At 52.1% G+C, this 12,908-nt stretch overlaps 6 protein-coding genes across 6 annotated transcripts in view; 2 read left to right on the forward strand and 4 right to left on the reverse strand.

Moving 5' to 3' along the window:
- Nucleotides 1-714: 714 nt before the first annotated feature.
- BBA_00747 (translation elongation factor Tu) lies at nt 715-2,095 on the reverse strand (the record flags this gene model as incomplete). Its single annotated transcript, XM_008595844.1, has 2 exons — nt 715-1,877; nt 1,933-2,095. The coding sequence occupies 2 exons, from the start codon at nt 2,093-2,095 to the stop codon at nt 715-717; spliced, it is 1,326 nt and encodes a 441-aa protein (XP_008594066.1).
- Nucleotides 2,096-2,612: 517 nt separating this feature from the next.
- BBA_00748 (trafficking PGA2) lies at nt 2,613-3,089 on the forward strand (the record flags this gene model as incomplete). The annotated part of the gene is made up of 1 exon (XM_008595845.1): nt 2,613-3,089. The coding sequence occupies one exon, from the start codon at nt 2,613-2,615 to the stop codon at nt 3,087-3,089; it is 477 nt and encodes a 158-aa protein (XP_008594067.1).
- Nucleotides 3,090-4,252: 1,163 nt separating this feature from the next.
- Nucleotides 4,253-6,874, forward strand: BBA_00749 (nuclear matrix protein; the record flags this gene model as incomplete). The annotated part of the gene is made up of 1 exon (XM_008595846.1): nt 4,253-6,874. One exon carries the CDS (start codon nt 4,253-4,255, stop codon nt 6,872-6,874), a length of 2,622 nt encoding a protein of 873 aa, XP_008594068.1.
- A 522-nt stretch (nt 6,875-7,396) lies between these two features.
- On the reverse strand, nt 7,397-7,758 carry BBA_00750 (uncharacterized protein; the record flags this gene model as incomplete). Its single annotated transcript, XM_008595847.1, has 2 exons — nt 7,397-7,515; nt 7,626-7,758. The coding sequence occupies 2 exons, from the start codon at nt 7,756-7,758 to the stop codon at nt 7,397-7,399; spliced, it is 252 nt and encodes an 83-aa protein (XP_008594069.1).
- A 1,470-nt stretch (nt 7,759-9,228) lies between these two features.
- BBA_00751 (uncharacterized protein) lies at nt 9,229-10,815 on the reverse strand (the record flags this gene model as incomplete). The annotated part of the gene is made up of 1 exon (XM_008595848.1): nt 9,229-10,815. One exon carries the CDS (start codon nt 10,813-10,815, stop codon nt 9,229-9,231), a length of 1,587 nt encoding a protein of 528 aa, XP_008594070.1.
- Nucleotides 10,816-12,640: 1,825 nt separating this feature from the next.
- The window catches only part of BBA_00752 (linker histone H1 and H5 family protein), a gene marked incomplete at both ends in the record, with an annotated part of 1,002 nt that continues 734 nt past the window's right edge, over nt 12,641-12,908 (reverse strand). Inside the window, 2 exons of the mRNA XM_008595849.1 lie at nt 12,641-12,766; nt 12,827-12,904. Coding sequence (XP_008594071.1) covers nt 12,641-12,766; nt 12,827-12,904 — 204 coding nt within the window. The remainder of the gene's footprint in view (nt 12,767-12,826; nt 12,905-12,908) is intronic.

The following is a 12,908-nucleotide window of genomic DNA, read 5'->3' on the forward strand; positions in this document are numbered from 1 at the left end:
GAGCGAGGAATAGCCATGGGGGTGGGGGTCTGGGATGATGCATTTCAGTGATGGCGTCGCAGAGATGGAAAAATGAGCACTCGAAGGGCTGCCCGCTTGGAACCGGAGTTTTAATGGCTTGCTTTGGTTTTGAGGAATATCGTGCGTCTGACGATTATCCTCCAAGGATAGACGAATACCATTACGATGGAAATTACACCCACGCAATTGTTCCATGTTGACATGTGTGATTGAGAGGACTGGCCACCGGACATCTTGAGACGTCCGACGTACTGCTGAGGCTCGACGACGGCCGCTGCCTTACGGTCACAGTTGATTGAGGACCTCTTTCAATTCGTGGTTCAACTTCCGCGTACGTGACGCTGTCGCAACGCCATGGTCGATAGCTACTGTACTCGACTACTTGATGGCGCATTTTGCCGATTTTGCATTTGTTTGATTCGAGAGTTTTCTAAAGTACATTGGAGTTTTACATTTGTCTATCGCCTACTCCTTCCAGCCCGTCTAAAGTACAGATTCAAGACAGTAGAGAAGAACAAGAGTGGAGATCCTCAAGGAAACATCCTTGGGAATATACAAGAGCCTCCATGCTCGTCAAATAACTTTTGCAGCTCTGACAACTCCGGGATGAAGTTGAGCCTTAGTGTGTGGTTGTTTTTATACACCGTCCAGTGAAATGCAATCGTTGTAACTCACTCCCCGTGCGGATTTCATTTACTTCATAATACGAGTAATCAGACCAGTAGCAACGGTTCTGCCACCCTCACGGATGTTGAAGCGCTGACCAATCTCGATGGCGTTGGGGTTGGTGAGGGTCAGAACCATCTCGACGTTGTCACCGGGCATGACCATCTTGGTGGAAGCATCCTCGGTACCTTCGGGGAAGGTCAGATCGACGGAGTCGTCAGCGGTACGAAGGTAAATCTGGGGGCGGTAGTGCTCGTGGAAACCGGTGTGACGACCACCCTCCTCCTTGCTGAGGACGTAGAGAGAAGCCAGGAACTGGCTGTGCGAGGTAACAGAGCCAGGCTTGCAGACGACCATGCCACGGCGAATGTCCTCACGACGGATACCACGAACAAGCAGACCAGAATTGTCACCAGCCTCAGATCGGTCGCAGGACTTCTTGAAGGTCTCAATATCGGTGACCTTTGTCTTGATGGGCTCACTGCCCTTGCCGACAATCTCAATATCCTCATCGCGCTTGAGAACACCACGCTCAACACGACCGGAAACGACGGTACCACGGCCAGGGATGGAGAAGACATCCTCAACGGACATAAGGAAAGGCTTGTCCATTTGGCGCTCAGGGGTAGGGATCCACTCGTCGACGGCCTTGAGAAGCTCATCGATCTTCTGCTGGCCAATCTCAGGGCGCTGGTTGTTCATGGCCATGAGAGCAGAGCCCATTATGACGGGTGTATCGTCGCCCTCGAACCCGTAGGTGGAGAGCAGCTCCCGCATCTCCATTTCGACAAGCTCCAGCATTTCAGGGTCGTCAATGGCGTCGACCTTGTTGACAAAGACGACGATTCTCTGGACACCGACCTGACGAGCGAGCAGTAGATGCTCACGGGTCTGGGGCATTTGACCGTCGGAGGCGGCGACGACAATGATGGCACCGTCCATGTTGGCAGCACCAGTAATCATGTTCTTGATGTAATCGGCGTGACCGGGACAGTCGACGTGGGAGTAGTGGCGGTTGTCGGTCGAGTATTCAATGTGAGCAGTGGAAATGGTAATACCACGCTTGCGCTCCTCGGGAGCCTTGTCGATGGCACCATACTCGAGGAAGTTGGCGAGGCCCTTTTCGGCCTGTCGCTTGGTGATAGCGGCGGAGAGGGTGGTCTTGCCGTGATCGACGTGGCCGATGGTACCTAAGCAGGGCAAGTTAGCATGAAAAATAATACAGCTAAATGATGGAGTGCTCACCAATGTTGACATGGGGCTTGCTACGGTCGTGGGTAGCATATGTGCGGTAGGCGTTGAGGATACTGGCGGCATTCTGTGTCTTGATGGAGCGAAGGGGGTTCGCGGTGAGACCCTGCCGCGCCGTGCGCATAAACGGCGCAATAGACCGGAAAGCGACAGACATTGTGAGGATTGTGGGGTATTATAAGGAGATACTAAAAGGTACAGAAGAGAAACAATGCGACGGCGAGGAAGGAAAGCAGGCGAGAAACTGGTGGAAAGCTCTCCTGTGGAAAGTTGCGCTCTGAAATTTTTATGAGCTCCAGCGTCGTGCAATTCGCAACTGGCAATTGGCCAGGGGCCATTAGCGGCGGTGGTAATAATTACCTAGTGCAGCCCACTTTCTTTGAATGCCAGTCACGTGGAGCGCCAAAACCGACACTCATCTGCAGGTTGCATCAGCTTTGACGAGAAGGCTACTTTCATTGCATTGGCAGAATTTTCAACTCTTCGCAGTTTCGATCTCAATTTCAGTATCTTGGGTGGATTGCAGTTGTTGTGAAGCATCTGTTACTCGCGAAACCTGCCACAAGTGCAATCAAGGAAAGGATCCTCGGCGCACCCGGAATTCATCAAAATCTCGCTCAAATACCTCATAAAACTTTTCAAAACTTTCCCAAATCAGCTTCACAATCGCTTCCATGGATCCCCTTATGGACGACCAAAATGCTGATGCGCCTAGCCTAAACTTGCTCGGTCAAGCCACAGCCCGGCTATTTGAATATGGCAACAACGCCAGCAACAACCTGCAGGACACCTTTTCCAAGATGACAATTCATGGGTGGCTTCGTCTCACCGTCATTGTCGGAGGGTACCTGTTGCTACGCCCATACCTTATGAAACTGTCTGTCAAGACTGCGGTGTCGAAAATGGAAGAGGAAGAGGAGAGAGAAAAAGCCAAAGCCGCTGCCATGACACCCAATGAGCTGAGGGGCGCCAAGCAACAGCTAGAAGAGCATCTGGAGGATGAAAGCGGCGACGGCACTGGGGCGGACTGGGGTCAAAGGGCCAGAGTGCGCCAGCGAACCATGCTGAAGGAGATGCTGGAGGCAGAGGAGCAGAGACGGATGGAAGAGCAGGAAGACGACAAGGACATTGCCGAGTACTTGGAGGACTAGCTGCCGCGCTTGAATAACTTGCGAATTGTTTGTATTGCACCACAACTCTGTACTATAATTACCAACGAGGGACTTGTTTAGTGCTTTAAGCTGGCTGGTCATGGGAATTGCGTGTCCTGGCGAGGCAGCATTTGTACTATAGCCTTTGGCTTTGTCAACTTTCAAAATCCACATTTACATGGCGTGTCTTTTGTCATGTTCCTTCTTATTCCTCGGCATCTGATCTGTTGACTGTCGGCTGCATATCCGTAGTCTCACTCAATAGAGGCAAATATGTTTCTTATGGATCTCTGCGGCCAACCTGCGACCCGCACGGCCCGAGCAACCACAATTCTTGACACTGTCGAAATGGAAAATTTCAGTGTCATCACGATTTAGGTGATATTGCCCGTCGCCCAAAAGTAATCAGTCGACAGGCAGTTTTGCAATGCAGAGGAAACAAAGAAGTGACGCCAAGCTTCTAGGCGTTGTGGCAGTGGCGGGGCCGCTGAGGGGCCGCTGTCAGGCGCTAGACCTAGGAGAACTGCCAGCATCGTTACAGTGCAGAGTCACTGCAGCTACAGTGCATTGGCAGGATCAAGGTTTATAGTTATATTTACGAGCATTAGGTTTAATAGAATTATAACTTAGGGTTAGTCTTGGTGTACGAGACTAGTATAGACATTAACCCTTGCCGGAAAAACCACTCACAGTGTTTGAGTGGCAAGAACTAAGAATTAGCCCGCCGGCTGCTCCCTTGCTGTCGATGTCATGGCTTCGCCGCTCTACCCACTGCGCCTCAGCGTTTCCCGCTTGCATGCATATTCTCGAGGCTTGTGACTGTTTCGCATTCTGCTGAATTCTTCTTCGTCCCTTTATTTCTTCTTCTCATTCCCCTCATCTTCTTCCTCTTTCTTGCATACCTGAGCGTTGTGCGCCTGCTTTTCTTGTTACGTCGTAGCCTTTTTTTTGCATTGCGTCACTGCAATCCCTGCAAGTCAGTCACCCCAAGTTCAAGGCCGCAAGTCATCACTGGTTGTGCGGCCTGCAGCCAGGCAACAACTCAGCAGACTGAAAATCACCGTCATCAACCTTGATTCAACCGCAAGACAGCTCTTGCAGTACTAGGGCATCAGACTGCCGGTGTCATGCATTGAAAAACCCACATCAAGCAATTTCTCGATATGGGAGATTCCGTCAATATTCAAAACTTGCTTCAAGCGGGGTACTTTAAAACTTCGCGAAGCAAATCCCCCAGCCACGGCCAGTTGGACCGCGACGAAGACCCTCGCCGCGTACAACGGCCACGCGACGACTACGACTATGAGTCTCGATACAACCGGCCGTCACAAAGCCCCTCGCCCATTCGTCTACCACCACCGCCATCGCATGCCCGTACCGCGTCTCAAGGCAGATCTGCGCCTCCTCGCCCGACCGTTGATGACGAGGATAGCATTCTTGAAAGAGAACATGGCTACATAAAGACTATTATTCCGGAAGAGGAGCCCTCTTCCAGGGGCAGTGTCGATCAGGGCCATATCATTGAGGAGGTTCACGAGTTCAATCCCGAAAGACGATTCGTTATTCTCGACGATGAACCCGCCACTTGTACAAACGGTGACAAGACAGACTCTACACGAGATAAATCTGAGCTCAGTCCTGAATCGGCTGAAAGCTCGAAACCAGCAGATGGCTCGCGCAGTTCAAATAGCAATTATCCGGGCACCCGAGGTGCTGGCTTATCGCCACCGCCACCGCCGCCGCCGCCAGACCGAAGGCGGAGCCGACAGGATTTGCCCGTGCTGGACACAGAGTTCAGTGAGCGCCGATATACAGAACATCACCGGAGCCGGTCCGCTGTGAATGGTCCACGGCCGGACTATTTCAATTCTTCGCGATCGTCTCGACCCTATGGGGACCAGCTTTTATCTCCAGATATCTCGAAACGAAGTTTCCGCAGTAGGGAAGATGGCAACTACGGCCGAGATAGACCTCGTGAGAAACAATACTCCAGAATTACACCGGAAAATTCCACCAGACGGTCAGATACTGCCTCAGAGTATCGAGCACCAAAGCGAACCAGTTCAACCGACAGAGGCAGCGATCGCCGAAATCGAGAACACTATTCGACTTCTTCTCGAGAGGATACAAGTTCCAGAGCAGCTCCACCCTCCTCGAGAGAATACAACACAAGGTCATCAGCGCGCTCCTCCCGCGAACCTAGCCGCTCCAAAGATGAGTATCCAAAGGCCTCTCAACCTTCAGCTGCGTCGCGAAGGCCCCTCATTGTGCAGGAAGAGAGCCCATTGAATGGCTCCAGGGTACCAGACCCCGAGCGAAGTACTATCCCAAATCCCTCAGCGAGGTCAAGCACCACACCGCGGGACAACGCGCCGCCGCGGACAAGCACGATGCCCGTTTTTCCCGCGGAGAAGCCGCCAGTGCTTCGACCTGCGGCCACAATCAACTTGGCCCAAGAATCTCGGGATTTGGTGCAATCTCCTCTGCCATACCCTGAAGAAGACATGTTCGATGTTGATCCTCTTTATGTGCCACGCGATGCAAATCGCGCCACCAATGGTCCCGCTCCAACTTTGTGCATGCCAACGCTACCGCCCGAGCCCTTGGATGTATCTTCTGCAAAACAGAAGCGTATGGAAACATCTCTGCCCGAGTCTTCGGCACCCGAGACCAAAGAGTGGAAACCGCCCAGCTTTGTCCCGGAAAGGGATGGCTTGAAGTCGGAGCGGCCCGTCGGAACGTATCGAAGGTACTCGGAGAATAAGAACGAATCAGCGTCAGATCGTCTTCCTACCTGTCCTCGAACGGAGCCAGTAGTTGGCAAGGTCGACTGGCTCACGCTGCCGAGGACTGATTTCAACATTTGTCCCGACTGCTATGGTCAAGTGTTTTCCAATACGGACTATCGAACTCATTTTCAGCCTGTCTTGCGGCCGACTATGGATGCAATCGCTTGTGATTTTGGATCATCGCCATGGTATAGAATTGCATGGCTTCTCATCCTGAAACACAAGGATACGGATTTACACATCTTTCACGACATTGCCGCCATCTCGGCGGCGTCGCGCGGCTGTCCTGGAGATCGCAAGACGACGAGAGACTGGTACACAGTCAGAGACCCCTACACAAAGCGTCCAGTCCCAGAATTTACCGTTTGTTACCAGTGCGCCAGAACGGTTGAAGCTCTCTTGCCTAGTCTGCGGGGCGTTTTTGTACCTCTGGAATCCAAGTCAAGCCCTGTCCGCAGTAATTGTGCACTGCACTTTGCACCGGATCGGACAGACTTTATCTTGTACTTTGACTCGTTTGAGACGACGGCCGATAAGGCAGAGGAGTCGAAAAGGGGTCCTGATTTAGGCTATCTGGCGCAGAAGCTGGAACGCCTCTCTGTCCACAACGCCTGCCGAGAGGACAAGCCCGTCACGGACGGATACTGGCACTTTATGCAATTCTTGCCGCAGTTTACCGTCTGTGCAGACTGCTTCGATTACGTTGTGCGACCACGGCTACCAGACGAAAACGTCGTCGCGCGCAACTTTTATATCAAGCCGCGAAAGATTCCTTTGGCGACCTGCCAGTTGTACTCGCCGCGCATGCGCGATGTCTTTAAGCGAGCTTGTCGTCGAGACGATCCCAAGTATCTGGAAAGCAAGGTCAGGGAGAGGTTGGAAATCGAGTCGAGTATCAAGAGCAAGCTTGCAAAGCTGGACAGAGACGGGCAGAGGGATGCACGGACGGAGAAGCAGATTGATGCCTTGGTTGAGGAGTGGAAAGCGTGGGAATAGAGGGCCATATGTATAATGATGATTTACTCTGAGCATGGTATTATGATTGATGTGTATGGAACGTCATTTTTGCATAGTTTATGTGTCACGATGATATTTTGATGCTAATCTGAGATGGAGCCACGTTTACTATTTCCTATTTCCTGTACAATTTCTTATCACTTTTTTGAACTTTGCTCGCACGCTCGTCTTCTCGCTGATTGTTTCATAACCACTTTCAAATTGCGAACGACTTGGATGGTCACTGAGTCTTCTCCGCTCATCGCATAATGGCTGTACCCGAGACGGATCATTACTAGAAATTACGCAAAGTATTATATAAACGTACTTGGTACCCGCAGCGGCAAGTAGAGTGTTTAGAACAAGGTTCAGAGCTGGGGCCGTACATATTCGCCTTTCACTAATACGCCAGTTTTGTGTTGAACCTGTCATTGTGCGCAAAACAACCAAATATCGATTCGTAAGTTTTCTGCACAATTTAATTTCCATTCTAGGGTAAAAAACAGTAAATACAGTTTCATTTTAACTGCCCAACTCCGGTGCGTTGTCGCTAGGTTCCTTGTACGATCCTTCAGGCTTGGCGCCACGCGTCCTCTGGTTCATCATGTTGCTCTTGTCGATTGCTTCCCTATCGTCTCGTTCTGCATTGCCGCATCAGCACATGAATCCTCCACCACACGTTCTGCAATACCAGGATTATTTATTTTTTTTTCCTCTCTTCTCTACTTTTTCTTCTTTCTTTTTCACTTACCAAGTTGCTGGTCCGAGTCCGCCTTGGACTCGTCAATGGGGTCCTCTACCGGTGCATCGTCGTCTTGCACGGGGATTGATCGCTGTCCTCTGGTGACGTAGTCGGAGGTACCGGAGGAACGCTCGTCAGACATCTTTCGTGATTTTAGAAAGTTTGAAGGGGGGAGCAAGTAAAAGTGGTGGAGAGTGGTGGGCAGGGGATGATGATGAAGCAGTGAGAGTGTTGATGGGATTATGGAGGGCTCAGGTGTTTGCCGGGACAGAATGGTTTATAGTTTATATATAGGTGAGTGTGTTTGTGTTACTGCGTGTGAAATTCACGAATGTCCTCGTAATGTCTTGCGGCTCTTTCAGGGTGATGTCATGGAATTTTGGCCGGAAGATGGCGAAAGCAGCAGCAGCCATCATCCGATCCCTGCGCACAATCTAGGACAGTACATTGCCTCTTTACATTCGCACTGTCCATTACACTAAATCTTTTTTGCCTCTGATTTCCGTCATCGGTTTCGTGAGAGCGATTGCTGCTAGCTCAAGCAGATTGTGAATGATAGTGGACATGACCATCCTGACGTCACGTTGAGATTTACACCTCACCGTCTCGCAATTTCGAAATAGATCCATCTCGATACAATGTACCCCTGCAATTGTTTCAATTTGCCCTGTGAGTTATTCCACCCAAACTATCAAGGGCGCTCACTTTTGGTACTTTACGATTCGACTGATGTTTCCATCCTCGCTGTATGCGTGCGTGTCTGTGGACGCAGACAGTACATCGCATTACTGGCAATTTAAGCTGAATAAAACGAGGTTACTGGCGTAGCTCATGTAAGATATATGTTACCATCCTCACGAGTGACCGCGTGGGTGTAATCTTGCATCGGCAGCAATCCAGTCCTATGAGACGCAAAAACGCCCGCAGGCCAAAGGTACGACGACCCGTTTCGCAACTCAACGACCCTCCCGGTCATCAAAGTAGCATGATTCTTTCTTTCGTCGTCTTCCCAACGTCGGAAAGCTTTCCGTGTCATCCATCTCCACGTTGTGAGGTTGCCATTGCTACAACGAGCGCGCTCTCGGCCACGATGGCGGACCACACTTCAATCGTGGCCCGACATGCTGCGCTTTTGCGTAGCTCTTCAGCGCGTTGAATCTTTCAATGACGACTTAGCAGAATCTAAACTACTACTTCTTCTTACCAACTGCGTCCTTTCATTCTTGGCAAGTTTTCCTGAGACAAACTCACGGTCGACTAGTAAAGTCGATGCCGACATCGATGACGAACAAGCGCTGCGCCGGCGTACAGCACTTCATCCAACGCAGAAACGTGCGTATAAAATCGCCCCTAGTTTTTTTTCCTGGCATGCGCAAACGAACCATGAACTTTCTTTCTGGCTTCGTTGAGCCAGGATGCATGTATTTATATTTTGTAAAGCCGAAAGTCTCTTCAACTAGAGTGTGCCATGGAAATCACTCTATAAGCAAAGTCAAGAAAATTTTTAAAAATGTCAAACTTTGCTTTATATTACATGGCCTTTTACATGGAAAAGTAACAAGGAGCTTCCCTTGCTGTGGCCCGTTTCACCATGTATCTACACCTTTACTATTTACCGCGCACCGCGCAAGGCCTCGACCTCGCGCCGCAGCGCATCCAAGTCGGCCAGGATATCCGCTCCCTTGCTAGAATTTACAGACGATTTGCCCGGCGTCTCAGCGCTCGATTTGCGCGTGGGACTGCTGCTGCCTCGGTGCCGTGGTCGTGGTGGTGGCGGCGGCGGCGGCGGCGGCGCGCTGTCCCGCCTGTCGATGGAGGAGGCGCCGCCGCTGCTACTACTTCCACCACCAGGCAGCCGTCGCGCAGAGGACGGGTTTCTGGCCGGTGGCCGCGGCGGCGCCGGCGACCGGCCTGATATGGGCGACGTTTCCGCCGCGTTGCGCTGCGGGATCGATGACGACGAGGCAGTGGCCGAGCCGCTCTGCTTGGGTGTAGCGTGCGGCCGCCGGGGCGGTGGCGGCGCGGGGATTTGGCCGCGGGCCTTTTCGCCGCCGTCCTGTCGGTGCGTCGAGTCTATAGATGAGCGAGGCTCGTGATCGTCCTCGCCGGGCTTGGAAGAGGAAAAGGGTGGGTGCGTAGACTTTGAATCGCTACGTGCGTGGCCACGGCGTGGGGGCGGCACTGGTGCTGACTTTTTTGTGTTGCTGCTGGGCGCTGCGGCCTCGTTCGCATGTGAGTCATTCGATGATTTTTCATCCAAGGTAGATTCTGACTCATTGCCACGTGGTATATGTGAATGTGGTGCAATTTTGGTCTCGGACGGTACGTAGTGGTGCTCGGGTTCTTTGGGCTGCTCGCTCTTGATGGTCTTGCCGTGGCGAGAGCTTGGTGGTGGTGGAGGTATAAGCTTTTTTTCCTTGCTGGATTCCAAAGGTGAAACGACGCGTTGACCTTGCTGCGAGCTGCTCTTGTCGCCGTGAATCTCGCTATGCTCTTGGGCAGCTTGAGGAGAAGTCACGATTTTGTTTGCTTCCGCGTTTAGAGACGCAAGCCCTTGGTTGTCAGCGGGTACCTGACGGTCTTGCACTCCAGAATTGCCCGTCAGGAGGAGCCTCTTAAAGGCATCCACGTTGAGAGCCGGCGTGCCGGCGTTGGCGGCCTTGAGAACCTCTCCCTCCTCCCTTTGCTGCAGGTCCAGCTCTTCCTTGTTTGATGCATCTTCTATATCTTGCAGCGTGCGGCTAAAAGGGTTGCCGGGCGGTCCTCCTGGCGCCGAGGGAGGGGTCGCGAAAGCACCGGCAGCGACCCCGGAGTATGGGGGCGTTGTCGCGCCATCTCGGTCGCTTTCATCCGTCGCTGAGCCGGCAAAGGGGTCGTAGCTGACCGGGGGCGGTACCAGGCCTGCCCCGGTCCGGTACATGGGTTCGACATCTGGCCATTCTGGGGAGTCGGGCGACAGCGGTGGTGGCGTCAACACCCTGACCTTTTTCACTGGCTTCTGTTTACGGTCGTGCTGCGCTTTGGGCTCGGGCTCGGGCTCGGGCTCGTCGTCTGCGTCGCTGGGTTCTGGCTCGCGAAACGATGTGCGCGGGGGCGCAGCATGTGTCTGTGTCGCGTCTATTGGTTCAAGAGGAGGGAGAGTCGAGTCGGCAGCTTTTGCCTGTAGAACTGATCTTCGAAATGGGTTCGAAGACGCCATGATGCGTTCTGCGTTGAGGCTGCAGTCTCTCCTTGTCTGGCTTGTGTTGCTCGTCTAAATCATCAGCTGTACCCAATGTCTCTTCACATGGGAGCCAAAGCTCTTGGTGTGATGATGGGTGTCGTGCAGCTCTTCCTCGGAACGATGCTGTTGTGATAAATGTCGCAGATTCAATTTTTGAAGTGCGGTCGAGGCAGACTGTCGCGGGGCGAAAGATGGCTCAGACAGTGCGGGCAAGGAGTCTTATGCCATCTTCAAAGGGACATGTGGTGGAATGCAAGCTCGTGTTCATGCAAGATGTACTTCTCCGCCCGGGTTCGACGCGATGATGCGGCGACAATTTCTTTCGCTAGGCAAGCTGGCAATAGGAAAATAAAGTGACGTAGGCGGAGTATTGAGGGAAGAATTTCCAGCGAGATAGCAGGTGACTAGCAAGGCGTCGATACGATACTTGGCGCCGGAAGAAGCGGTTAGGTCATTTACCTAGCTTGCGTACTCGCTTCCCCTCCTTCAGCTCGTTCATCGGGTCTAAGCCTCTGAGGCTCGGAGGAGGTACTTTGGTACGTACATCGGCCGGGCTCTCTTCCAGGTGGGGCCGTGTCTGGTTCGTCAGTGATAGAAGGGTACCTATCTTCCTGTGGATGATGAATGTTGAGGTAGGTAGACTTCTAACTCCGCATGGAAGCAGGAGTTCACTCAAACCACCCTATAGTAAAATGATCATGACAGATTTCTGCGCAATAGCAGGCTTGACAGAGACGAAATCTGTGCAAAGACTATCTTGGGGTAGTCTTTGGTCACTCAGGGACAAGAAAAGTGACTAGTTGAGGTGTTTGAGCATATCATTGTCAATTTCACTTATACGGACAGTTGTGGTGATTGCGTCATGCACCCAACTTGTACTCAAACCCACGCGGTGTTCTACCCAACCAACGTGCATGATCCAAAAGTAGTATACCAACGAAAAAGAAAATCTACAGCAAAGAAATACAGGCGACTTACTGCATGTTCACCATTCAGCTTTCAACACTACTACACAAGGTCACGTCACAAAGGCCAGCGTCACGGATGCTTCACGTGCCACGACGGCGCTACCCGGGCCTCGTGGACATCTAGGCCAACGTTCGAAACGAACAGGCGCGGAATGTGCAAAAAGGCAGGCCCTATCCCGATGCGGACAAGTAAACAAAACCCCGGGAGTCTGGGCGCGTCAGGGGACCGAGGTGACGCGCATGCCAAGGGTACTCTGGCAATCTTATTAGGGCTTTGGAAGAAAAACAAGACGGAGCGTGACCATCACAGGAGGAGGGTTCGCTGTCTAACCACAAAAAAAACCAAGCAAAGGCCATATGACAGTCGGAAAAGTTGTATCCATAAAAACCGTGTTTTTACAATTCCACCTGCGCGTCGTTCAACTCATTAACTCGAGGAAAAAGAAGCCCGTCTCCCTTCCAAAAACCATACAAGAAATGTAATAAAGGATAGACTGTGCTGCCCTAGACGCGTACACGCGTCGAGAGCGGTATCGATAACTCGCACAGAAAGTAAAAACCTCATTCCCCTTTTTCCTCTTTGCCCGCGCCAATTCCACACACCGACTCCATTTCCGTTGGATGCACTACCAGAGCCATGGAGTCACGAGGAAAAACAAAAGCCAAAAAATATATCCCAGTCGCTGTAAAATCCCTCCCTCCACGCATAGACCGGCCCGTAGAGTAAAATAAACAGAGATATCACAAGCAAGCCCCAAAACGCCAATGACCGTTTCGTTACATCTTCAAGAAACACACCGCACGTCAAACAACGCCAACTCGTGAGAATTGGCTTATTTGGAGGCAGCAGCCTTCTTGGGAGTGGCTTTTTTAGGAGCAGCCTTCTTGACGGCGGGCTTGGCCGTCTTGGCGACACGGCCAGACTTGGTCTTGGTGAGGACCGTCTCGGGCTTCTCAGCCTTTAATGAACAGTCAGCAAAGAGACGCGACATGAAGAGACACAGACCAATGCGACGTACCTGAGTAGCAGCCTTCTTGGGGGCAGCCTTCTTAGTGGCAGCCTTCTTGGGAGCGGCAGCCTTCTTGGGAGCGGCGGCCTTT

The sequence above is a fragment of the Beauveria bassiana genome, assembly GCF_000280675.1.
Source record: "Beauveria bassiana ARSEF 2860 unplaced genomic scaffold BBA_S00002, whole genome shotgun sequence".
Classification (NCBI taxonomy): Eukaryota; Fungi; Ascomycota; class Sordariomycetes; order Hypocreales; family Cordycipitaceae; genus Beauveria; species Beauveria bassiana.